The sequence below is a fragment of the Vipera ursinii genome, assembly GCF_947247035.1.
Source record: "Vipera ursinii genome assembly, chromosome: Z".
NCBI lineage: Eukaryota > Metazoa > Chordata > Lepidosauria > Squamata > Viperidae > Vipera > Vipera ursinii.
In genome coordinates, this window is record NC_139517.1 from 22,529,657 (window position 1) to 22,557,373 (window position 27,717).

The following is a 27,717-nucleotide window of genomic DNA, read 5'->3' on the forward strand; positions in this document are numbered from 1 at the left end:
GTGTAAGGGTTCTGCAATGGCAGCCTTGTGTGGCACAAACGTGTGGTAAAAATTTACCAAGCCAAGGAAGGCCTGTAGTTCCGCCTTGTTCCTTGGTTCTGGGGCCCCTTTGATTGCTTTAATTTTTTCAGGGGTAGGGTGGATTCCACTTTTGTCAATCCTGAACCCCAAAAAATCAGTGGATTTAACCCCTATGCTACATTTTTCCTTCTTTAGTTTCAATCCAGCCTTCCTAAATCTACCCAGTACCTGTTCCAGCCGCTCTACTAACATTCCTTCATCCTTTCCAGCTATTAGGACATCATCGAAGTAAGGGCATACTCCAGGTATGCCCTTTAAGGTCCTCTCCATCACTTCTTGGAAGATGCCTGGAGCTGCTGCAATTCCAAATTGCAGTCTGTGGACTCGGAACGCCCCCTTGTGGGTAACGATCGTCTGTGCCTCTGCAGCCTCTTTAGAAACAGTCAACTGTAAGTACGCATGCGCCAAGTCTAGCTTGGCGAAGATGGCGGCGTCCTGGATCGTGGCGAGGACCTGCTTCACCGTCGGGACTGGGTAAGCATGCTTTTTCATTCCAATGTTGAGGGTGGCTTTGTAGTCAGCGCAGATTCTCACATCCCCATTGGGTTTGAGGGGTGTGACAATCGGCGTTTCCCACAAACCGCCCTCAACAGGTTCTAATACTCCTTGGCCTACAAGCCGGTCGAGCTCGGCCTCAATTTTTCCCTTTAAGGCAAAAGGTACCCTTCGGGCCTTAAGCCTGATTGGTTTTACTGAGGGGTCTAGGTTGAAGTTAATGGGGGGCCCTTTGTACATGCCCAGAGACCCATCGAATACGTCTGCAAATTCATTGCAGACGGATTCGAGGGTCTTATTTTTAATCACTGAATTTATTCCCCCGATCCAAATTCCCAGGGCAGGGAACCAATTAAGTCCGATTAAGCTAGTCCTATTCCCCTCTGTAACTATTAGTTCTAAGACCCCCTTAAACCCCTTAAATTTTACACTAAGGCTGGTCTTTCCTTTTACTTTTATTGGACTTTTTTGAAAGTCCGTTAATTGAATATTTGTTGGACTAAGTGGATTTCTTTTTCCACTTCTTTGTTCAATTCTCTCAAGGGTTTCAGTGGAAATTATCGACACTGAAGCCCCTGAGTCAATTTCCATTCTGCAAGGGACCCCTTGCAGAAGGACTGTGATTTTTAATTTTCCATCCGGAAAATTGTGACCATTTCCCAGCCTTCTCCGATTGATTCGCGCCACCTCCCCTAGATTTGGAATTTTAACCCGGTTTTTAGGGGTCTCCTTGCCACTAGCATTAGGGGTTACCTTACCCTCAGGCCACACATCGACTTCGTTCAGACGGTTGTCGCGAGCGCGGTTTCTGCAGATGGCCTGGATGTGGCCGGTCTTGCCGCATGCCCTGCACTTGGCGGTACGGAATCGGCAGGAGGCGCGGGGATGGTTGCCGCCGCAGCTGCCGCATCGGTTCTGGCTATCGTTGTCGCGCGGTCTGGTTGCGGTGTCCCGCCACGGTCGTTGTGCCCCGGTCGGTTGTCTTTGCGGAGTTGCGAGTTGTTGACGGCGGCCAGGTTCGGGCCCCTCGTTTCTGGGTTGTCTTGGTGCCATCTTTCCAAATCGCCTGGAGACTTCGGCGATCTCTTCCTCCCACTGCTGGTCCACCTCCCCGCAGTCCACATAGCCCTCTTGGTTGATCTCGGGCGCTGCTGCCATGCTACTGCGGGGGGGGGTCGCGATACCCGGTTGACTCGTAAGTTAGAAGTTCGTCGAGCACTTCCTGCAAATCGCCGGTGGGTTTGGCGATTATTCTGTTTTGTAGTTGTTCATCCCGCAAGCCCAGTACTACTCTGTCCCGAATTCTTATTTCTAAATTATCGTATTTACATCGTACTGCGGCTTCCCTGACGGCAGCGACAAATTTTTGTATGGACTCTCCCGGTCTCTGATTCCTCTTTTCGAAGATGCGCCGCCAAAAGAGTTCGGACCTTCGGGGTGTAAAGTGGACCTTTAATTTGGCGAGGAGGTCGGCATAAGGCACGCTAGAGACTGGTTGCGGTTGACACAGTCCGACAGCGACTCTGTAGACCGGTGTGCCGCAGATCGTCAATAATGCCGCCGCTTTTTTTTCGGTCGTCTGTGATTCCGTTCACTAACAGGAACCCTTCGACTTGACCGATGTATTCTTCCCAATCTTCGGGGAAGTTTGGGTCGAATTCCTTCAATGACCCGATTTGCGCCATTCGGAGAATTTTTTTCTTATTCTGCCGCGGCCGCTCGGTTGACTGTGACTCGCTCTGAATTTGCCGCCTTTCGCGACAATTCCGCCAATTCTCTGGTCTTCTGTCAATCCCACCTTCGTCGCCAGTTGTTTGGTTCTAATTGACGAGGACTCAGAGTGGTTTAACAATGAACGAGTTTATTGAATACACAAAGTCAACTGTCAACTGTCAAATGTTGCAACCCTTTTATAGAGAAAGCGTTTGAACGGTAACCAATCAATGGAGTCTCTTTTCCCGCTCCTAGGTTGTGGCGTCCAATGATTGCACCTTAATTTCCCGCTCTGAACCTTGCTAAGCTGCAATGTGTTTGCAATCTCTTACTTGCCTTGTTAATAACTATTTACATACACAACACCTTCTAATAAGCTTTATCTAACTTAGTATTTGAAGCCTTTTGCTACAGTACATTTCCAGATTCTAATTTACTTACACTAAGCCTGACTGCTACAGGAAAAATACAAATAATTTCAATTGAGAGCTCAAAAGTAGTTTACTTATTATACTAAATACAAAACTGGTTTATTCCTCCTGTTGCCACCCAGTGGCCAACTGCTGAAGCAGTAAATGTTTCAATCCCATGGTACAGCAGAAATAGTGGCTATAGGTAATCCTTGACTTACGTCCACAATTGAGATCAGAATTTTGTTGTTAAGCGAAGTAGTTGTTAAATGACTCATGCCTTATTTATTATCTTTTTGCCACAGTTGTTAAGGGAGTCATTGCAGTTGTTCAGTGAATCATTCAGTCTTTAAAGTTTTCCCTATTGACTTTGCTTGCCAGAAGCAGGCTGGGAAGATTGTAAATGGTGATCATGTGACCCCAGGACACCGTAAACATTGCAAATACATGCCAGATGTCAAGCAATCAAATTCTGATTACATGACTGGGGAGGATATTGTGGCAGTTATAAGTGTGAGGTCTGGTTGTAAGTCACTTTTGCAGTGCTATTATAACTTTAAATCAATAGTTAAGTTGAACCTGCATTGCCTCTCTATAAGCTACAGGATTCTAAATCATAAAGCTCGATTTAGAAATACGTTAATCAATTACAGCATAGTCTATTGTGTCTGCAAATTCTTTCATTAGCTTAGTCCACTGGATTTGCACAGTGCATGGAACTATAAACTAGCTCTGCTACCTGGGTTTGCATCATGTTCCTGTCCCATAAAGTACCAATTGCACCGTCTAGTGTGTTGTATAAACTTAGCCAACAGTACTGATGTTACCAGTTCAGGGCTTTTCAACCAGTGGTACGGGTACCACTTGTGGTACATTGGCACCTAGCAGGTGGTACGCAACCATCCTAGAAAAGTGGTAGCGGGGGAGGGGAATGAGCTGAACTGGTGGCAGCACCTCACAAGCCTGAGCGAGAGATAGCTGGAGCTGCAGGGCTGTCAGGGCTCATTGGAAGCGCCAGGATCAGTGCCAGGCTCCAGCTGGAGCTCAACACTGATCCTGGCGCTTCTGCTGAGCCCAGAGGCACCGATCAGCTGGAAAGTTGCAGCATCTCCAGGGTCTTGTGATTTACATTCAGATGCTTGGCAACTGATTCGTATTTATGATGGTCACAGTGTCCCAGGATCATGTGAAGTGACCAAAACCTGCTGCAACCACCCAGCAGAGGGGGAAAAAATAAAAACCACACACACACCCCACCCTACCCGCCAATTCTCAACAGGAATGCTCACAACAATGAAAACCTTGGACAGGAGGAAGAGTGCTGCCGGGCGGGCAGGCAGGTGTCTTGCTCGGCTGTGGCTTGGGGGGAACTTTTTTCAGTGCCATTGTAACTTCAAACAGTCACTAAGTGAACTGTTGTAAGTTGAGGACTACCTGTACTTCATCACTTTTTTACTTTTTTTTTTGGTCAAGTTTTTGACACCTTGCTAGGCGATTGGTGGTACTCGGATGTTGCCACATCCTAAAAGTGGTACAATGGGTGAAAAGGTTGAAAAGCCCTGACCTAGTTTGGGATAATGAAACATCTGAAAAAAACAACCACGCACTAACAACCCCTCATACTCAGCCAATGCCTGCAGTAAAGGCAACTTTATTAACAGTGATAATTGGGAAGAGCAGATTGCGATTCTCACGATTTTCACTGTCATATTTGGGCTACAATTTTGTGAATATCACAAAGAATTATGTAATAGTTTTCTATATTTCTTTGCTGCCTATACATTGGAATTCAGCCCAAGATCAATTATTTTTGTAACCAAGGTTTGGTTGCCTCATTCACATATATACTAAGACGATTAATACACGGATCTGATCATGTGATTCTGGCCTATATATACTCTTGGAAAGCCTGAGATATGAATATTCAGAGAGCTCCACAAGTTGCCACCAAATTTTAAATGATCAATGAAAACTTTTTGTGCACTCCTGGTTTGGAGGGAGTAGCAGTTCAGTGCAGCCATTTCTTATTGTTTATATTTTTACTTATATCAGTATTTATAGAGAACACTAATTTGTTCTTACAGCCAATACTAACTTTGGAAAATGTTCAGAGAAGAGCAACTAAGATGATCCAAGGCCTGGAGACTAAAACATATGAAGAATGACTGTAGGACTTGGGTTTGGCTAGTCTAAAGAAAAACACAGGTGACATGATAGCGGTATTCCAGTATTTGAGGGGCTGCCACAAAGAAGACAGTGTCAAACTATTCTCCAGAGCACCATTGGCCAAAGAGAGAAGCAACCTGGAATTAAGTAGAAACTTCCTAACAGTGAGGACAATTAATCAGTGGAACACCTTGCTCCAGAAATGGTGGGCACTCCATCACTGGTATTTTAAAGAAGAGACTAAACAGTCACTTGTCTGAAATGGTATAGGTTCTCCTGGTTGAGCAGGGGGCTGGTCTAGAAGACCTCCAAGGTTCTTTCCAGCTGTATTCTATTCTAACTGCTCCAAGTTTTTTGTCATTTGCGATCCCCTGTGCTGAATATTTAATACGTAGTTTTAAATCACTTATAATGAGATTTCAAACATTTGCACGGGGCATGGGCATCCGCATTCACAAACTGCGCAGAAGCATGCCTTGATTGAACAAACTCAAATGGTGCCTAAGGAATTCAGCCTTAAGCCACAGTTTACAACCCACAAAAGCTAGCTTCACAGTAAAGCAAAATCGAAAGAATCGTAGGTGACTCAGTTTAACTCAAAATGTGAACCTGGCCAGCAATTCCTCAACTCCTCCTCCAAAAGGGCAATGGAAAATTTCGGGGTACAAAACTTCGGTCAACTCTTCAATAGCAACGAAGCGAGTTTGCTATCTCTTTTTGCTGGCAACCGTTCGAATTTTTGTAGCATACAATGCCTCACGTGACGCTGCTCCGAATTCTCTGCGTGTTTCAGGCTTTTATTTCCCCATCTCAAGATTCTGATTGTGCTTTTAACATTTCCAGGTGACTAAGAACCGCCCATCCACGCCAAACTCTTTTTCTCCGGGCAGGAGGCCGAACCTGGTCACGTGTTCCTGCTTTGTGATCACATGACGAAACGAGAGGAAAGAGCTCGGGCGCGTTTTTTTGTTACGGCTGCTAAACTCTGTTTTCTTTCTCTTTTTTTCAGCTTCCTCCGACCCCCTTCAGAAGAAAGGGCTTAAATTAGGTAAGGATCGAAAAAGATTGGTCGCTTCTTCGTCTCAGTGTACTCATATTGACTCTTTGGAATAAATTCACCCCCTCTCCCGCCCTCCCCATTTTTCTGCCACTTCTAAGTCTAGTTGAAGGTAGTCAGTGATTACAACAATTCTTAGGGACTCTGAATAGCGAAAAACGTATATCTTCGAATGAAGTTTGTCAGAGAAGGTGCTACCGGGCTCCGGATTTTTTTAAAACTAGAAAATATGTATTTTGTGGCAAATCCGTAGCTAAAGCCTGATAACACAAGAGCCAGTCTGATGTTAAAGCATCAAGTTAGAAAGCGGGAGCCCAGGAGTCTTATTGTGCCGGTCACTCACTCTCGGTCCCACGACGCAGGCAATAGCAAGTCATTTTTCTAGCCCAGGCCGTTGCTAGAAGTCAAAGACTGATTGTATTGGCATTAAAAGCTCGATTTTAAAGCCCTTCCGGAGAAAGGTTTTGTTTGGGGACTATTATCAAGGCTTCTGGTTTCTATTAGCTAGTATATAGCTCAAATTACAGTTGTGTTTGTTCATCGGCAAACTTTTGAGTTTGCTTTGTGACGGTTAAGCAGTCCTGCATCTCGAGAGGCTTCCGTTACGGACGCAGAGGAAACATGTGTTTCCTTTTTTTCCCCTCAGAAGTAAAAAAAAATGACTAGCGCTTGTTTTTTAACCTCAAAGTTTTGAGGGTTCCTGATTCTCGGTTTCAACTTTATCCGATAAGTCTCCATTTGCATTTTTTCCCCTTTCTCTAGCAGTGTATACTAGAGGAAGTTGCTGTTCCTTCCCTTTTTATTCCCTACACTTTAAAGGAAGAATTCTTGCAACTCGATTTTTTAAGGCTTTATATAATTGTAATTGTTTTAAAAATGATACTGCCTCTGTCCAGGATGGCTTGTAGTTAAATGTTTTGGGCTGCATTCATATGCTAAACCAACATGTGCTTTATGCCTTGTATAACCCCACTCAGTGTAGTAAGCTGTTTGTTTTACCGGTAGTAGGCTGCTTGGGAGTGTTTTTGATAAATCATAATTAAGACATGGCGTAATAAACGTTAGGTTCTGTTGTGAAATAAGCCTTAGTAAGGAGCCCCAGTTCTATACTCTAAGGATAAAAAGTTATTTAATTATCAATATTTGATTTGTTATATTGCTGATTGACAACTTTCCTTCCAACATGACAAAGAGTCATGAAAGAGTATCTACAGGATTGTAGCTTAGCCATGATTGCTATATAAACTTGCCCAGAAATAAATTCTAAAGACTTCTAAAATTCAAAGTTTGAACACGTAGAACAGGCTGTAGTTAAACCTTGCCAAAACTAAGTAGTTATGTGTTTGGGGTCTTCCAGATGTAGTAGTTGGAGGGTTTCTGTCTTTGGTTCTGAATAGTGTGTCTATCTTTTCAAACTTATTATGCATTTTTAAAAAAATCCCATTTATATCCCGCCCTTCTCCGAAGACTCAGGGCGGCTTACAATCTAAAGCACAAATCAATGTGCTTAGCAATAGCCTTCATTCTATGTATATGCCTGCTTATTAGGGCTTCCCCCCTCCAAGTGGCATTATTACAAAGTCAGCTTATTGCCCCCAACAATCTGGGTCCTCATTATACCTATCTCAGAAGGATGGAAGGCTGAGTCAACCTTGAGCCTGGTGGGAATCATACCTGCACTAATTGAAGGCAGCTGGTGTTACTTAAGGAGGCATTAGCCCACTGCTCCACCAAGGCATTCTGGGGGTTCTCCTAGCCCAGGGCTAGGCAACCTTGGCTCTTTTATGAGTCATGGACTTCAACTCCCAGAATTCCCGAACCAGCCATGCTGGCTCAGGAATTCTGGGAGTTGAAGTCCATGACCCATAAAAAAGCCAAGGTTGCCTACCCCTGTCCTAGCCTCATAGCTGCTGCTCAGTTGCATGGGTCAGTTGTACCCATTCCTGGATTTAAAGGCCCTGCTTATAGTCACTTGTGCTTTACTACCATCTAATGCAGACATGTCAAACACAAGGCCCGGGGGCCAGATCCGGCCCGCAAAGTGGTTTCATGCGGCCCGCGAAGCCATCCTGGAAACAGTGAGGGAACGGCCCCCGCTGCCTTGGCCTTGGCCCAGAGACCCTCCTTCTGCCAGAGACCCTCAGATCTGTCCCACTCCTGCCCAGGCCCCCATAGGCACCCTTGATGCGAACGATGTAAAGCTGGCCACGCTCACCCAGTAGGCCATAGGCACTTTAGCCACGCCCACCCAGTAAGCCATGCCCACCCTGGCCACACCCAACCGGCCCCCTGAGGGCAACCGCAATGCTGATGCGGCCCTGAAATGAAATTGAGTTTGACACCCCTGATCTAATGGGTGGTAGTACAGGTAGTAACATAATTTGTTTAGTAACCATTCAAAATTGTATTGGAAAAAATGGCCTATGCCTGGTCCTTATTACAACCATCACAGCATCCTCAAAAATCACATGATCAAAATTTTGGGTGCTCTATTTACAATGGTTCAGCATCTCTTGTATTATAATTGCCATTTACAACTGTCCCAGCTAGCTTTCAACCAGCAAAGTCAATGGGTCAAGCTGGATTTGTTTAATGACCACATGATTCTCTTAACAAATGATTTGCTTAACAACATGGCAAAAGTCATAAAATTGGGCACAATTCTCTTAATTGTATTGCTTAGCAATAGAAATTCTGATTATTATGGAGATTCTGAGTCATCCAGATTATGATTGTCCAAAAGGTGCTTTTTCAAAAGGTAACTAGATTTTCTTTGTTTTTCTTGAAGACATTTTGCTTCTCATTAAAGAAACTTCTTCAGTTCTGACTAAATGGTGGAGAATGGAATGATTTATATTCCTTGTAGTCCTTTGGTTGTTAGCCTTCTTTCTGAGAGTCATTGAGGACACTTGGACGTTTATCTGTATCCTCAGGTTCGCCTAAATAATATAAATGGCCAATCTTGAAAACTATATGGAAAATTCAGTTAGTCCAGAATGCAGTAGCACAGGTTGTTAGGGTGCATGGTTTCTCTGATAGGCTTCCAGTTGCAATTCATGGTGCTGGTTATCATCTTTAAAGCCTTAAATGGCATAGGACTGGGTTACTTGAGGGTAGTGGTGGGATTCAAATATGTGAACAACCGGTTCTCTGTGTGGATAGCTTCCGGAAGTCCATTCTGGGCCTGGGCAACAAAAAATTAGCTACCAGTTCTGCTGAAGTGGAAACTGGCTGAATCGCACCACTGCTTGAGGGACAACTTTCTCCCAAGAACATCTGCTCACCCGATAACACAGGTGTCAAACTTGCTACGCCACCTGACGTGTTGCTATGTATCGTGACTTCGCATTGCTGGAGCTGGGGTGGACACAACCTCCGTATGATGCAACTGGCCCGTGTGCTGGCAGTTTGATACCCCTGCCCTATATCTTCCACAGAGAGAGCTTGCTCCATATTCCTCCTTTCAAATCTTGTCATTTTATGGGACTTAGAAAGTGCCCTTTCTATGGTTTCCCTTGTTTTGTGGAATGCTCTACAGGCCCCAACCGAACAGGTTTTTTTGTTAAGCAAACTCATTATTCACTACAGCAGCCACCCCAACCTTTTGGGCACCAGCAATCTGTACCATGGAGAAAGGTTTTTCATGGACTGGAGGGGTCGTGATTTTGCATGCTGCCTGCATTTCACTGATAGGGCTTTGCTTGTTTGTGAGGCCTGCTTGCTGCCATGCCATGAACTGGTGCTGGTCCAGGGATCGAGGGTTGGGGACCCCTGCACTATGGCATATTTTTGCTGACAACTGTCATTTACTTCTGATTCTGAGCCAAAATGTTGTAAATTGCAGTTCCATAACTGGAATGCTAGAAACAGCCATAAATGTGACAGTGCGGTGGAGGTGGTGGCTGTCAGAATTTCAGAACTGGGTTGTAAATACTTTTTGGGAAAGCCCATTATAACTTTGAATGGCTACTGAGTAGTCAGAAGTCGAGAACTACCTGTATATTTTCTCCCCACTTTTATTATTTTTGATAACTCAAGGCAGCAAACATAGTTAATACTCTTCTTCCTCCTATTTTACCCACAACCACTCTAAAGTACCGTATTTTTCAGACCATAAGACGCACTTTTTTCCCAAAAGGGGGGAAAACGAGGGTGCGTCTTATGGTCCGAAGGTGATCCGTATGGCCAGCCCCAACCTCTGCAAGTGGAGCATGAATCAGCACGTGCTAAGAAACGCTGATCTCACGCTCCTGCACTCTCCCTCGCTCAGTTTCAGCTTCCCTTGCTACAAGAGAAAGCAGGCTGAAACAGAGTGAGGGAGATTGCCAGGAATGCGAATCAGCTGATCTCGTGCTGCTGCAATCTGCCTCGTTTCCATCTGCTTTCTCTTGTAGCAAGGGAAGCTGAAACTGAGCAAGGGAGTTTGCAGGAGCGTGAGATCAGCCGATTCGCATTTCTGGCAATCTCCCTCACTCCGTTTCAGCTTGCTTTCTGCAAGAGAAAGCCGGGCTGCAGGGCCGCCTCCGCGGGTGCTGCTCTAATGCAGAGAGGGAAGGACAAAGAGGGAGGGAAGGAAGGAAGGAAGGGACAATGGGAGAGGGAGGGAGAGAAAGAGAGAGAGAAAAAGGGAGAGAGAAGGAGAAAGAATTTTTTTTCTTGTTTTCCTGCTCTAAAAACTGGGTGCGTCTTATGGTCCGAAAAATACGGTAAGTTGGTTGGCTCAAAGGCTTTCATGCTTAAGGCAGTACTAGAATTCATACTTCCCTGGTTTCTAGCTTGGTGCCTTAACTACTACTGGCTCTAAATTATTTTCTGAGCCTTCTCCACACCCTAGCATGTTTTCATTTCAGAATAATAGATTGTGGTTATATATTATGTTTTGCCCAAGTTTGCTGGAATAAAAAGCTCAGATCACATGTTCTACTAAGCCATAATTAAACTAGCTACATTTTGTTATGATCAGTAAACAATCAGTTAGAGAACTGACTGATAGCATCTAAGTCTACTACTATTTACTCTTCACCGATTTCCTGCTTTTCAATCAACTACCTTCAGAGCAGGGGTGTCAAACTGCTGACCCACAGGCTGGATGTGTCATCCCAAAACTGCACCCATCCCACTGCCGGCAACGGAGAAAATGCTGCGATATGTTGCACGATGTCACATGATGTCGCGAGTTTGACATGTCTGCTTCAGAGGTAGTTGATTTGTTTCTTCATTCCTGTGCTGGTTGAGAATTTGGCGAGTTACACAGTTATGATATTCCTAGAGGAGATTTGGTTGGTGATAGTACATTCATTGTTTTTAGGATGAGGTATGATAAGTCCCCAGATGATATAAAACAGTGTTGATGTTCTTGATATGTTAATTTGGCTTTAGGTACTGATGGACTTGGAGCTGAAGGACCCACGGATCTTAAAGTGCAACACACTGCAAGTACTAATCAACTACCCAAATGGTATCAGATTTGGGGACTTCATTGGAGCTTTTTATGAAATCCATCACTTTCATCCCCAATTCTCTCATTATGGGTATAGTTCACTCAGAGAGTTGCTAGATGACATGAGGAAAACTGTAGTCGTAAAAGGCAGCAAATCAGGTAAACCAGTAATGAAGCTAGCAGATGACTTTAATTTTGATGGCTGGCTGCATGAAAATGAAGAAAATGGACTGGACAGTTTTGAAGAGGAACATCCAAGGTTGAAGGAGAAGGAAGGAAGACAAGAAGAAACAGCAGCAGCAGGTGAATGCATTACCTGATGGGGAAAATGGCAGCCCAGTACAGCTAGAACTACATCAATTCTCATATATTTATAAGTAAACATGGCATTATATCTGGCTATCACAAACTTCATTTATTTATTTGCTTTACTTGTATGCTGCCCATTCTTGAAGTCTGTTCCACTGTAGATATAGGTGTTCCCCCCAGTTATTGGTCAGTTACAACAGACTCTCTAAAAGCTATTTATGGCCGGGTTTCAAAATTAAGACTGCTGCAGTGCCCTGCATTTGTTCACCTTTATGAGCAACTGCAGAGATGCTGCAGTGGTCCTCCTACCTATCTCCCCCACTCATGCCACTGGGCCGTCACAGCTGAAGCCTGCTTCCCACCCAGCTATCCAAGGAATCCTAAAGCTGGCAGCAGAAACTGCTGAGGGGCAGAGGACTATTACAGGTTGTACTACCCAGGGAGTTACAGGACTTAGCCTGTTTGGTCAGCTCTAGCACCCAGCAGCATCCAACTTGCCCTTCTGTTTTTTGCAGAAAAGTGCCTGGCCTACGCAATCACAGGCTCAGTTTTCCTACAGAGGCCGCCTCATGAAAACCACATTCCTATTTGTTTGTGGAATCTCCTTAAAAAGCAGAGCCCCCTACATGATCATGAGCACAATACTTACCTGCAAAATAATGAGGTTGCCATGAGGCAGCCTCTGTAGAAAAGCTTAATCTCACATTGAACGGGCATCTCTCTCTAAATAAAAAAAAAGGAAAGGAAAGGTAAGTTTTATTTTATTTGGAAAATTTATATTGCCGCCTACTCGCACATGCTTACAGGAAATAAAAGGACAATGTAAAAGAAAAATAATTAAGAAAATAAAATAACCCCTCACTCTGGCGACAACACAGTCATACAAGCCATTTAATGGGCTCCATCCCGCTCTGGGTTCCCCAGGTTCACTGGCAGAACCTCGTCTTCAGGGCCTTCAGAAAGAGTTAGAATGGGGGCCAGTCTAGTTCTCGCAGGGATGGTGTTCCAGAAGGAGGGAGCCACCATGAAGGCCCTTCTGGATCCTGCCAGATGTATCTCCTTAGGGGTCGGGACCCACAACTAGTGCCTCCCCACTCTAATGGGCTGGGTAGATGTGACTGGCAAGAGACGGTCCCTCAGACAACCTGGTCCCAAGGCATGAAGGGCTTTAAAGGTGACAACTAGCATCTTGAATCAGTTGGGTGCTGCTGGACCCTGGTGCTGGCTAAGGAGCAGGCTGAGTCCTGTAAGTCTCTAGGTATCTTTAGGTTCTCTTGCGTGGTGTAGTGGCCGGGTAGAAGGAGACCTTGGCCTGTAAGCTGTAACAACCCTGTGCATGCTGGTAGCTCTGTTGCCCACTATCCTTGAGGCATGCTTAATGACTCTTGGTCACTTAACATCCTCATGATGTAGAGGAGGGGTGAGGTTTGTTAAGTGAGGCAATCCTGGTGCCTTGCTTAATAATCATTACAATTTGCAATCATAATGGGTAGGCTCCATTATGGTTGTAACTCGAGAACTACGTGTATTGCAAGTTGAATGAGACTTATGTTTTGCTTGGTCTTATGACTTAGCAGCAATGCAATTTAACTGAAACAATCACAAATAGCCTAGAAAATTTAGTATGATTATTTATACCCCTAAGCTGTTAGGAAAAATAGAACCAGAATCCAAGCATTGGACTGAGAGATTGCCCCAGTACCATATTCATTTATTCACTAGGCATATTGCTTGATCTCTGTATGACATACAGTACATTGAAATGAATGACTGGATGCAAAGTTTCATAGAAGTATACCTTTTATCTTTTACCCAGTCTTCTGCAATTCCCTTGCATCTAATTATCTAAATGAAATATTTGTCCATCTGAAGATAGCTCATGTTATAAAGTTACATTTATCTGAACCCCCACAGCTGATGGAAATTATGGAATATAGAATGCTAGCATACTTCTCAGCTTTTTTAGATGATAAACAAGAGCTACTTTTTCTAAATACACATAGATCACTAAGAAATGTTTCTAGGTTTCCACCTCTGCAAGTTATTCCAGTTTATTTTCTAATTAATATGTGTATTTGAATACTCAAACTCATAATACTCTTATTTGATCATTGTTATTGAGATTTCAAATTTCTTTAGAACGTTTATATAAGAATGACCAAGTTAATGGCAGATTGACACAGAATCATGGAAACGCAGGGAGAAGACAGGTTCGGACTAAGATAATTGATAACATAAAATACTACATGGATGTAGATTGTTTTTTATCACTGCTATGCATTATTTGGTAGATCTGGCGACAGTCTTGGCAGCAATTACCAATCTCCTAATGGAATATGAGTCGGGTTTGAAGATTAAGAAAATCCAGGCACTCTTGCTTTCTACAGATGGAATTGATCTGGAGACATTCAGCATCACCAAAGGCTATAAGAATGTCCTAATGTTTTTGGATGACCAGATACCTTATATAAAAATCAGATGGCAAGGGATCCCTCACAAATGTGTTGCTCAACTTCCTAAAGGTATAGGCACAAAAATTCAATTTTATTTTAACAAAATTGATATAAATAAAATAAAATTTTATTCTATATTTAATATAATAATTAGAAATGGCATTGATAAAGTTAAACCCTTTCCAAATTCAGAATTTTTTTCCACACATCATCCAAATGCTTCCAAAAACGTTCATGCTGTCTTTAACACCTGTCTCTTCTTGTTTGAAATTAGAAATAAATTCCCAGAAGTTTTTTTTTAAAGGATTTTAATCCAGTTGTCGCCTTGGGGAATTGGCTAATTGAAATGAGATCGTTCATTTATCTCAGGTCATCCCAACATAAACAACTTTTAAAAAATGCATAAAATCCATTATATCTCAGAGTTTCTGTATATATACCAAGTAGATTGAGACTCCACAAAACTGAGTCAGAATATTTTGGTTTTCCCAATTATGGGAGAAGAGAAAGTCTGGAGGGTTTTCATGGGGTGAATAGGACAAGGCTAGTATGCCTTATCCTTTGTTTCCATGACTTGTGTACTTCTTTCCCTTCTACCCCTTAACAATTGTCTGTATTCTTAGTTCAGGCATGGTACATACCTAATCAGCCAGCCTAACTCCCCAATCATCCCAGTGCCATTTTTTTTGTCTGCGTCTCCACAAGCCATAACTGATATCCTCAACTGCAGAGCAATCTATCCAACTGGCCTGCCTTCCTATTGCTTTCTTTTCCCTCTTTCCCTTTAATTACTGCATGCCCTTAACTACCAATCTCCTTGGCATTTTGCTACTTACTTGCCCCCATCACCGGGCAACAACAATCTCTTTCCAGAACTCAGGTGTTTGAACTGGATACAGACTACCTGAAAGTAACTGTTCTGTGCTCAGAGTTGTTTGTGCATGGAGCACGGTGTACATCCTTGGGAAACTTTCAGATGTGGCCATTCTGTTCTGGTGTTGGAGAATTTGGAATTAACGTATTTGGAAGCTCCCGGATTGGAAAACACTGTTATTATTTCTTTTGTTGTGATTGGGTTGCTATAGCAGGGAATACTTACTAGAAGCCATGGCAGTTCTAATAAAGGAGAATATTTATAGCTCAAGGTTGAAAAAAGGGATTCTTGGTGCTCTCTGAGCTTGGTTGGTTTTTTGCAAGTGTTTCATTATCCAAACAAGGTAACATCGTCAGTGCATCAGAACACTGACAATGTTACCTAGTTTAGTTGTTTTGTTGCTGATGTTTTATTCCCAAGCTCAAATCACCAAGGATCCCTCATGACAATTCTTTCTACTTCCTTGACATGGTTTGTCATGGTTCAAAATACAAGAAGACAATCTGTTTCTCAAAAAATTAATTACAATATTCCTACAAGAATGTTACTTACTTTATTCTGAAAGAATAGAGATCCTGTTCAATAATGCATACCTAAATTTATTTATTGATAAGTGAGTCTTTTTCCTTTGTTGCAATAATTATTACCTCAGTAGAAATAATAGAGCAAAACATTCTCCTTCATCCTCTTTTTTAAAACCTGCTATCCTAATGCTCAGTTTGCCTTTCAGCAACTAACCTTATTCTGGAAAAAATATTTATATTATTAAATAGCAATAATTTCTCAATAGCCAAAGGGGGCTACCTTCCAGGGAACATAACAGCATGGCTGTGCTGATCTTCTCTAGTCTTATAAACATATCACAAAGAAATGGGAATGGAATACTTTCACAGTTTCAGATAGATTGTGAATTTCTTCTTTCTTTCTCTTATTCACATTTATGCAATAGATACAAGGCTAAAAAGCACCCTTGCTTGGATTCATTGGGATCCGTGATAGCATTTATACCTAACTTTAATGAGATACCTGTTAAGAAGAAGCTTTCAAATTCTTATCCTTCATAAAACCATCAGTCAATTTCTCAATAAAACAATGAGAAGTTTTGGGGAATGTATGAATATACTGTATCTATGCATGTTTATGAAATAGTGGTTTTGTCTAGTTCCTACAGTTGATTCAGTAAGCATTCCTTCAAAATCTTTTCACTTCCTTGAATTTAAGATGGTTGGAAAAGTAGCACCTCTTTTGATTCCAGAAACTGCATTTGGCCTTTTGGTTATAAGCAAAGTGCCAGCTCCCCAAAAATGTACTGAATAAAGCCAGGAGCAAAATTTCATTTGATTTCATCAATTTTTGTTAACTTTAAATATAGTAAATGTGGCTGCTTTTAAATTCCCCACTGAATTATTTCATTTTTCTGGCACTTTTGAAATTACAATTTGTAACTTTTGGAGATTTCTAGGAGCTTCCAATGGACTATTTCTGCAGAACTTATTCATTTATAGCAAGACTACTTGCTAGTTATATAACATGGGGTTTGAAGTCATTATCTTCATTTGCAGATTTAACAGTTGCATCTGTGCCAATCTGTAGCATCTTGCAATCATATCCTGATGGCTTGCAGTTGACAGACCTAAAAGAGGCAGTGAAGAAAAAATGTGGATATGACCTGGAAGTATTTTGCTACCAGGTTGGCTATGATGACATAGTTTCCTGCCTTCAGCAGATTCCTGAGCTGATAATAATCCAGAATAAAAACAGGAATTGTCATGTTCGACTTAGGTCAGGTAAGAAATATGATAGATGGACAAACAGATGTTTGGATAAATGAATATGGAGTGGCTGAGGCATTTAAAACAGCAGTAAGGTAGTTTGGGCAGAAAGGACACATTTCTTTCCAGATAGTCCTCAGTTAATGGATTACTTGTTCAGCAACAGCATTAAATGAATGGTACTTACAAATGGTCTGCAAACTTCTGGAATTGTTGCAATCTGCTCAGATACATGCCTAAATTTCCAACTGTTGCAGAATCCCATGGTCATATGATCATAATTTGTGACCTGCCTATAGGCTTCCCACAAGCCAAGTCAATGGGGAAGCCTGAAGGAAGTGGGATGTCTTGGTCCCATAAGGTCCTTGCTTAACAAACTTTCATGGTCCTTGCTTAATGATGGTAACGGCTGAAACTGCCATGTCTTAAAATGGGGCAAAGTCCACTTAACAACTAACTTGGCTTTGCAATGGAAATTTGTGGCATAATTGTGGTTGAAAATCATGGACCATCTTTTTCTAATAATTTTAGCCTATATGTATTCCAAAAGGAGGAAGGAATGGTTTGCCCAATGTCATAAAAATAAGAGTAGCTGATGTATTCCTTCATGCTATTCCTTCATGCTGGTGAAGCAATATGATCAACATACAGTTGCAAGAAAAAGTATATGAACCCTTTGGGATTACGTGGAGTTTTGCATGAATTGGCCATAAAATGCACTCTAAACTTCATGTAAGTCACAACAATAGAAAAACACAGTCTGCTTAAAATAATACTACACAAACATTAGCTGTTGTCATGTTTTAATTGAACATAAGATGGAAACATTCACACTGCAGTCTGGAAAAAGTATGTGAACCTTTGGACTTAATAATTGGTTGACCCTCCTTTGACAGCAATAACCTCAACCAAACGTTTCCTGTAGTTGCAGATCAGACCTGCACAACGATCTGGAGTAATTTTGGACCACTCCTCTTCACAAAACTGTTTCAGTATAGCAATATTCTTGGGATGTCTGGTGTGAATCGCTCTCTTAAGGTCATGCCACAGCATTTCAATCAGGTTGAGGTCAGGACTCTGACTGGGCCACTCCAGAAGGCGTATTCTGTTCTGTTGAAGCCATTGTTTTGTTGAATTACTTGTATGCTTTGGGTCATTGTCCTGTTGCATCACCCATCCTCTGCGGAGCTTCAGTTGGCGGACAGATGGTCGTACGTTTTCCTGCAAAATGTCCTGATAAACTCTGGAATTCATTTTCCCATCAATGACAACAATCCGTCCAGGCCCTGAGGCAGCAAAGCAGCCCCAAACCATGATGCTCCCTCTAGCATGTTTTACAGTGGGCATGAGATTTTGATGTTGGTGTGCTGTGCCTTTTTTTCTCCACACATAGTGTTGTGTGTTTTTCCCAAACAACTCAATTTTGGTTTCATCTGTCCACAGTATATTTTGCCAGTAGTGCTGTGGAACATCCAGGTGCTCTTTTGCAAACTTCAAATGTGCTGCAATATTTTTTTTGGACAGCAATTGCTTCCTCCGTGGTGTCCTCCCATGTACTCCATTCTTGTTTAATGTTTTCCTTATTGTAGATGTGTCAACAAAAATGTTAGCATATGCCAGAGATTTCTGTAGGTCTTTAGCTGACACTCTAGGATTCTTCTTTACCTCATTAAGCATTATGCGCTGTGCTCTTGCAGTCATTTTTACAGGACGACCACGCCTAGGGAGAGTAGCAACAGTGCTAAACTTTCTCCATTTGTAGACTGTCTTACCGTGGACACATGAACATCAAGGCTTTTGGAGATACTTTTGTAACCCTTTCCAGCTTCATGCAAGTCAACAATTCTTGATTGTAGGTCTTCTGAGAGCTCTTTTCTGTGAGGCATGGTTCACATCAGACAGTGCTTCTTGAGACCAGTAAACCCAAAACAGGTGTGTGTTTTTAAAGGGCAGGACAGCTGTCAGCAACACATCCAATATCATCACACTGGTTGGAATCAAGGTTGGCTCACTCCTGGCTCCAATTAGCTCTTGGAGAAGTCATTAGGCTAGGGGTTCACATACTTTTTCCATCCTGCACTGTGAATGTTTCCATCCTATGTTCAATTAAAACATGACAACAGCTAATGTTTGTGTAGTATTATTTTAAGCAGACTGTGTTTTTCTATTGTTGTGACTTACATGACGTTTAGAGCGCATTTTATGGCCAATTCATGCAAAACTCCACATAATCCCAAAGGGTTCACATACTTTTTCTTGCAACTGTACATGTTTCAGTCATTTGTAAATGGAATACTGTACCCAAACACCTAAACATTTTAATATCAGTTTCATTCTCTTTGGTGCCTCATTTTGGGTTTCTTGGCAAAAACAGCCAGTCAGTTTTCTGCTAATTAATTACCAGTAATGGCTTCCAACAGACATCAGTGAGTGTTTTGAGTGCTCACCTGTCTTACACATGATGAAACATAAGCCAGAGTATAATGAAAATATCGAAGATTTTTTTTCTCCTTTTTGTGTCTGAGTAAACTGAACAAATTAAAAGCATTAAGAGTCATAATTTTATATAGAAAGTCTTTACTGAGGCCATCAGAACAACTGGGAAGACAATTTCAGTGAGCTAATCCGAGGACATTAGGTTCATCTGGACTCACTATGATGTCACAGTGGAAAAGACAGTAGTATCGATATATTAAGCAAATTCAGCCAGTGTTAGTAGAAGAGGCATAAGTAAAACTTACGGCTTTGTAACTACCAGTTTCTGAAATATAGAAGCAAGGTAACCAAGATATTCTGAAAATATGGTCCCTCTACTGAAGAAGTTGTTGATTTAATAATATTTGTGAGACATAGCATTCAAATAAAATCAAATCTACTTGAAATCTTGTAATTTATTATAGGGAAACTATAATATTAGAATTATGTGAGTTAATTCAGTGTGGTGATTAAAGGTGCCAGGCTGGGAATGGGTAAACCCAAGTTCTGGCCCTCATGTAGAAAACCAGCTGGATGACTTTGGTCAGTCATTCACTCTCAGCCTTAGGGTGAAGGCAAAGGCAAACCACTTCAGAAATGTTCCTTCATATCATGGTGAGCGTGAGGTCTAGCTCAATCTCCTTGGAAACCCCCCCTGAAAATCCACATTCTATGAGAATGTTCCTATTATGCATAATTGATAGCTTTTCCAGTATCGTTGAGAATCTGCAGATGGAGGAATTTTTTTGCCAGATTTGTTACTCTGAATTGCCATATATTTCAACCCTACTTGTCTACTATTCCAGCTTCTTTCAGTTGTTCTGCATCCCAATCCAGCCATTCTCCCTCTTTTGCTTTAGAACAGTCTATCTGCACATCAAACAATTCAAACCAAGATGAATCGGAAAATAAGCCTGGTAAGTTTGATGTGATTCGCTTAACAACTGCCATTTTTGTTATGTGTAAATATAGCCATTGTTGTATTTTTGGTTTGGTTTGATGTATTAGCTTGTTCTCCATAGCTTTTATAACCTCTGTCTATATATTTTCTCTTCAATAGCCCTGAGTGAAGTCATGACATCACTCACTGCCCTCTTAAGCAAGTGTACAGGGGGCCTGACAATTAAGAAATTGCAAGACTTCTTTCTGGCAAAAGAAGGAATTGATCTTGAGAAGTTCAGCATTGCCCAGGGCCACAAAGACACAGTGGAATTTTTGGAGCAAAAGATGCCTAAGTTGAAGTTGAACTACCAAACTAACAGGCTTCAAAGTGTTGTTAAATTTGACTCAGGTAATGCCTCCCCTGCATAGACCCATCACTCCTGGTGATGGTTATTGGCATCCATAATGTGTGTGGGGGAGTGAGTCTTGCATGTACAACACATCTAGAGTATTTGGATTTGGAACTGGGCTACAAAAAGAAAAAAGCTTGGTTTAGTAAAATGCTGGGCTAAGCCAGGGGTGTCAAATTTGCAATGTCAAGTGACATGTCATGGCATATCGTGACTTTTTTTGCCATTGCTGGCAATGGGGTGGGCATGGTTTTATGCATCTGGCCCGCATCCCAGCAGTTTGACACCCCTGGTCTAAGCTGTAATCCTCCTTCAATTATGGAAACTGGCCAGTCACTTTCTCTGAATCTAAGCAAATAGGTAACATTATATGGGTCAACTTGAGTTGTTATAAATAAAAGCCATTTTATGTAGATGGTCCTTAATTTACTACTATTCTTTTAATCAGCATGTGAAGTTACAGTTTTGGTGAAAAAAGTGACTTATAACCCATATTCAAAGTTAAAACCATTATACCAGTCTCGGTTTTATGATTATAATTTGTTCACCTGTCAAATGTCTCATGTCTGTGATGGGTGCAGCAGTCCGGTTGCCCTCCGGGTGAGATTCAAGGTACTGGTGATGACCTATAAAGCCCTAAATGGCTTGGGTCCGGGATATCTGAGGGAGCACCTGCTGCCGGCATCAAGTTCCCTTCGTCCTGTGCGCTCCCACAGGGAGGGTCTTCTCAGGGTACTGCCGGTAAAAGATTGCCGGCGGACAATACCCAGGGGGAGGGCCTTCTCTGTGGGTGCGCCGGCCCTTTGGAACCAGCTGCCTGTAGAGCTTAGGACTGCCCCTGACCTCTGTTCATTCCGCCGGGACCTGAAGACCTGGTTTTTTGAGCTCTCTGGCCTGGACTGAGGGTATTAATTGGGGTTTTAAGTGGTTTTTAACTAAGATTTTTATATTCAAGGTTTAATATAATCATTTTAATTGTTTTACATTTTGTAATTGTGGTATTGTTTCTTTTAAAAACCTTGTGAACCGCCCTGAGTCCTACGGGAGAATGGCGGTATATAAGTCTAATAAACTAAACTAAACTAAACATGATCATGATTTGAATCCATCCAGGCTGGCTTCTGACAAGCAAAGCTAAGGAAGGATGCCAGATGTGTTTAATAGCCATTTGATACACTTAACTACTGTTATCACTAGCTCAAACACCATAGTAAAAATTGTTGTAAATTGGGTCTGGTCACATCATGTCTCACTTACCAACCACATTGCTTCGTGACTAAATTCTGATCCTATTTGTCCCAAATTAACGATTATCTATAAAATCCAATGAATAATCTCTTCCTTTCCCATATTCTTTCTTCTCCCTTTGATGTAAAAGAAAGCCATGGAGAATTTTATAGAGGAAAAATAGTATGGTGGGGCACTATCTTAGAAAATGAAAGTTTCTATTTGTTGTATAGAGTAGTATAGAAAAATAAAGTGTTGGGAAAAATGTGGACATATCACACCACATAGTAGATTTTTTGGGCTTTGGATTGACTGGAAAATTAGTTGGAATCTGTTATTAAATTCCCATAATGATTGGAAAATGGGGTGTGATGGTGTTGAACTTGTCAGCTGGAAAGCTTGTCTGCCTGGGTTTGAGACCCGAGCACCATGTGAGGGGTAAGCTCCCATTATTTGCCCCAGCTTCTGCCAAACTAACAATTCGAAACCATGCAAATATGAAGGGATAAATAGGTACCACTTCAGTGGGAAGTTCCATGCGTCTCGGTGTATAGTCATGCTGGCTACATGACTACAAAAGTGTCTTCAGACAAATACTGACTCACAAGGCCAAGAAGCAGAAATGAGCACTGCCCCCTAGAGTCAGACATGAGTGGAGGTGAAATCTTCATCTTTTTTAATGATTGGAATTTCTGTCACTGGTGGCTTATATTTACCTGGAGGGAAGAATAAGTGAGAAGGATGGCGAACATGGTCTTCCATATTACCCAGATTGTGAAGATGGAGTGAGGTTTCAGTTGTTGAACTGAGTAAATAGTAAATCTTATTCATCTTATCTACCAACTATTGTAGTTGAGAATCTGCAGTTGGAAGGTTGGTGGTTTTTTTGCCAGATTTGTTATTCTGAATGTTCTCACATTTCCCTTGTACGTTTCTACTATTCTAGATTCCTTCGGATGCTCTTCATCCCAGTCCAGCTCTTCTTCCTCTTCTGACTCAGATCAGTCTACCTGCACATCAAAAAATTCAAACCAATTCAAATCTGAAAAGAAACCTGGTAAGTTTCTACTTGATTCTGAAATTTTGGGAACAATAGGGAACCAGGCTCAAAGGGAAATGTTAGACCAACTGGTATATTTCTGTTAAAATGAGTTCTTAATACCATTATGAGAAGCCCTCTTGACAATCAACTAGATCCTTCATCTTTTTCTGCATCAGCTATAATTGATACTTCAATGGTTACTCTCAGTCTGTCATGTGCATAGTCCCTGCTTCTCACTTTCTTTCTTCTGCATCTGATTATAAAGGAAATCTGTCATGGTTTTCTATCACATCAAAATGCAGTAGTTACCATGACCCACAAGTCATCCCTGGACCTGCCATTTATCAGTCCTGTTAGCAAATTAGCAACCCTTCATCTTTTTCTGAATCTGGCTATAATTGTTACTGCCTATGGTTATTCACAGTTCAGTCGTGTGAATATCCCTTCTTACAATGAATGTAGTTTAGTTAAAAGAAATTTTGTGTAGAACTTCATGTTTATAGGGTAGAATGAGCTCATGTAATCCTATAGCTGTTTTCTGTAGGTAGAGTAGAACAACTTTTTCTACTCTGCTATCTTAATTAAGGTGTGTTGGAATAGGATTTCAGAATTCTTTGCTGGCATATTTCAGACAATTTTTTGGAGTTGTAGTTCCAAAACATATCTAGAAGACACCAATTTGAATTTTGTTGGATCATATCAGCAGCCATCAGCATCTTCAGCCATATCAACAGCTGTACCCATCAATAGCCACAGTTCATAATTTTCCTTACTAAAATAGAACAATGCAATGGACCTGATTATTCTATACAATGGACTTTTCTTTCTGCTATTTAGAGCAATTACTAGTTCTGTCCCATCCTAGAGTCTAAATATTGGCATTTTGGGTGCAGCTCTAATCTTAATCTTTTAAAATGCCTAATCTTTAAAAATGTTCCTACTTCATTCATAACAATTTATAATGATATTGTGAACCTCCTGCTCAGCCCAGTTTTTTTTGGTGTACCTATATCAGTGTGATGCAGCTTTGCTGATCACCAATTTTCTTTACTAGTTTTGATGTGGTTATTTGTACATAAATATTCCAAGATAATTCAGTTTATGAGAAAATCATGAAGGTATGATATCTGTGCAGCCCTACTTGAAAATGGGAAGGCCAACATTGATTTAAACAGCCCTCCCTCATCTAGTATACACTAGTTTATTAATCTAAAAATATAATCTTACTATTAATGTATGATAGGAGCCATGATAGGGATCTAACCCTATTGGAGAGTACCAGAATGGAAATAAGTAGATTAAATAAGGCTTAGAAATTAGTATAATTGCTTGGTACCCTTTTCAGAAAGCTGATATACTTGTAAAATTAAAGGAATAATATATATTTAAAATATCTTTTGAATGTCTCAGAAAAAAGACAAATTAGAAAATGTATACATCATCATTTCTTTGTAAAAGAATTTGCCTTTTTCCTTACTGCTTATTCCCTGCAAATGTGGAACACTCTGTCCAAGTACAAACAGTGCTAAAATAAGGATCAAAGTATCATAAACCACAGAATAAATAAGCTCTTCTGAACAAATAAGTGATGATGTTTTTGTTTAGTTCTCTCTTTCTAGAGGTGGATATAGAAAAATGGGATTCATTCACTTTCAAGCAGTGAGCCATTGATTATAGTTTATGTGTGTTTATATAGGCTGTTTTAACCATTGTCTTCAAACACCCCTAATGAACTAGTTCACATATCATATTGTGCTTTATTATGCTGAGCTAAAATCTAGCAAATCATACTATGACTTAATACAGTATATACATCTAATCACAGGCCTAGTAGGTAGGCTTTAACTTAGGGTTGTTGATTTAAATCTAATTTGCTTTGCTATTCTTGGCCATAATACCTTGTTTTGCACTTTTCAGAAAAGTATTTCATGGCCTGTTGAATCAATGTTCAATTCAGCACTAGCAAACACATTCGTATAATTATTGATTAAGGTGGGATCCCTGACTATTTTTGTTATATGTAAATACAGCCATTGTGATATTTCTGGATTGGTTTAATGTATTACCGTATATACTTGAGTATAAGCCGACTCGAGTATAAGCCGAGACCCCCAATTTCACCCCCAAAAACTGGAAAAAGTTATTGACTCGAGTATAAGCCGATCCGCCGTTCTGCAAGCCTCCGCCGCCGGCGGAGGCTGGATCCGCGCTCTGCAAGCCTCTGCCGCCAGCAGAGGCTCGATCCGCCATTTTGCAAGCCTGAATACACAGGAATACCCTGTGTGGCCGCGGCTCTCGGGGAAGCCCTGGCTGTCCGCTTCCTCGCTCTACGCTGCCATTCGGGGCCCGCGCATTCCCCGGGCAAATCGCGGCGCCCAGCAGGCGAGGAAACACGCCCGCTCCAGTCGCCCCCCCTTCCCTCAGGAGACGCGAAGCAAGTGACCGCCCGGAGCTTACCGAGGACTTGCGTGCGGCCGAGGCTTCGGTGCTTCCAGGATCGCGCGCACCTCTCCCAAGCCGCCGCCGTCTGGAGACCTGCCGAAGTTTGGGGAGGTTTGGGGAGGTGCGCGCGCACCTCCCCAAACCTCCCCAAACGTCTGCAGGTCTCCGGACTTCCGCACCCTGCCTGCCTGCTTCTTTCCGCTGCGGAAAGAAGCAGGCAGGCCGGGCGCGGAGGTCCGGAGACCTGCCGAAGTTTGGGGAGGTTTGGGCACCTCCCCAAACCTCCCCAAACGTCGGCAGGTCTCCGGATCTCCGTGCCCTGCCTGCCTGCTTCTTTCCGCAGCGGAAAGGAGCAGGCAGGCAGGGCACGGAGATCCGGAGACCTGCCGACGTTTGGGGAGGTTTGGGGAGGTGTGTGCGCACCTCCCCAAACCTCCCCAAACTTCGGCAGGTCTCTGGACGGCGGTGGCTTGGGAGAGGTGCGCGCGATCCCGGAAGCACCAAAGCCTCGGCCGCGCACAAGTCCTCGGTAAGTTTTTTTTGTTGACTGGAGTATAAGCCGAAGTGGAATTTTTCAGCCCAAAAAGTGGGCTGAAAAATTCGGATTATACTCAAGTATATACGGTAGTTTGTTTTCCATGGCTTTTCTGACCTCTATGTCTGTCTATATATTTTCTCTTCAACAGCACTGAGTGAAGTGATGACATCACTCACTGCCCTATTAAGCAAATATACGGCGGGCCTGAGAGTTAAGAAATTGCAAGACTTCTTTCTGGCAAAAGAAGGAATTGATATTGAGAAGTTCAGCATTGCCCAGGGCCACAAAGATACAGTGGAATTTTTGGAGCAAAAGATGCCTCAACTTTTGATGCACTATAAAATGAATAGGCTTAATACTGTTGTTGTTGAACCCCACGTAGGTAATGTCTGGCCTGGATAGATCCATCACTTCTGATGATGATTATTGGCATCCATAATGTGTCTGTGTGTGGGGGGGTGAGTCTTGCATATACAACACATTTAGAGGATTTAGATTTGGATTGGGCTACAAAATGAAAAAAAGTTTGGTCTAGTAAAAGTGCTGGGCTACAGTCTAAGCTGTAATCCTCCTTCAGGTATGGAAACTGGCCAGGGACTTTCTCTGAGACTAAGGTAGCTCATAGTGTTTTTATGGAACAAATGGGTAATGTTATGTGTGCCAATGTGAGGTTTAAAAAAATAAAAGCCAGGTATAAATATGCAGGTGGTCCCCAATTTATGACCATACTTTTAATAATGATTTGAAGTTACACTGTTTGTGAAAAAGATGGTGGCTTACAACCCATCTTCGAAGTTGTCATACCACTCCCTCGGTTATTTGATCACAATTTAGGCACCTGTAACTTGCATGTGTGATGGTTGCAGATCATGATCATGATTTGCATTCGTCATTGGCTTCTCACAAGCAAAGCCAATGAAGGAAGCTGGATGTGCGTGATGACCATCTGATTCACTTAACAACTGCCATCATTCACTTAACCACCATGGTAAAAATTGGGTCTGGTCATATAATGATTCACTTAACCAAACACATAGCTTAATGACTGAATTATATTTTGTGGTCATAAGTTAAGGCTTATTTGTGAAATCCAATAAATAATCCCTGCTTCCCACTTTCTTTCTTCTGCATCTGATGATAAAAGAAATCTATCACGGTTTTCTATCACATCAAAATGCAGTAGTTACCATGACCCACAAGTCATCTCTGGAGGGAATCACCTGTCATTTATCAGTTTTGTTAGCAAATTAGCAACCCTTCATCTTTTTTTTGAATCTGGCTATAATTGTTACTGCCTATGGTTATTCTCAGTTCAGTCATGTGCATATCCCTTCTTACAATGAATGTGGTTTAGTTAAAAGAAATTTTGTGTAGAACTTCATGTTTACAGGGCAGAATAAGCTCATATAGCCCTACATCTCCAGGTAGAATAGAACAGACTTTTCTATTGTGGTATCCTACAGTTGTGTCGGAATTAGAATTTCAGAATTCTTTGTTAGCATATTTCAGAGAGTTTTCTGCAGTTGTAGTCCCAAAACATCTAGAAGACACCAATTTGGATTTTGCTGCATCATCAACAGCCCTCACCATCCTCAGCCATATCACCATCTTCAGCCAAATCAACAGCTATTAACCACCATCAGCCATAGTTCATTTTCTTTATTACAATAGAATCCATGGATCTGATTACTCCATACATTATTCTCTTGCTAATGTTCCACAGCAGTTCTGTCTCATTTTAGAGCCTGCATATTGCCATTTTGGTGTGTAGCTCTTGATGGGTGACCCTTTGTGAATATAATATAAAATAATTTATTTTAAAACTGTTCCTCACTACTCCATTCAGAATAATTTATAGTGATATTGTGAAGTTCTTCTCAACCCTTCTGTATCTACATCAGTGTGATGTGTGAATATGGCCATTGTGGTAT

General features: G+C 41.8%; 1 protein-coding gene across 7 annotated transcripts in view; it reads left to right on the forward strand.

Moving 5' to 3' along the window:
* Nucleotides 1-5,759: 5,759 nt before the first annotated feature.
* The window catches only part of LOC310650316 (uncharacterized protein), a 35,717-nt gene continuing 13,759 nt past the window's right edge, over nt 5,760-27,717 (forward strand). For 2 of the 7 annotated variants that reach the window (XM_083379193.1, XM_083379194.1), the window contains exons 1-5: nt 5,760-5,913; nt 11,302-11,665; nt 13,963-14,193; nt 16,561-16,785; nt 20,106-20,162. In XM_083379193.1, the coding sequence (XP_083235319.1) occupies nt 11,308-11,665; nt 13,963-14,193; nt 16,561-16,785; nt 20,106-20,162 (871 nt within the window). In that variant the 5' untranslated portion in view covers nt 5,760-5,913; nt 11,302-11,307. Of the gene's footprint in view, nt 5,914-11,301; nt 11,666-13,962; nt 14,194-16,560; nt 16,786-20,105; nt 20,163-22,710; nt 22,822-25,934; nt 26,169-27,717 lie in introns of all 7 variants that reach the window. The other 5 variants (XM_083379190.1, XM_083379191.1, XM_083379192.1 and 2 more) reach the window with 5 other exon arrangements.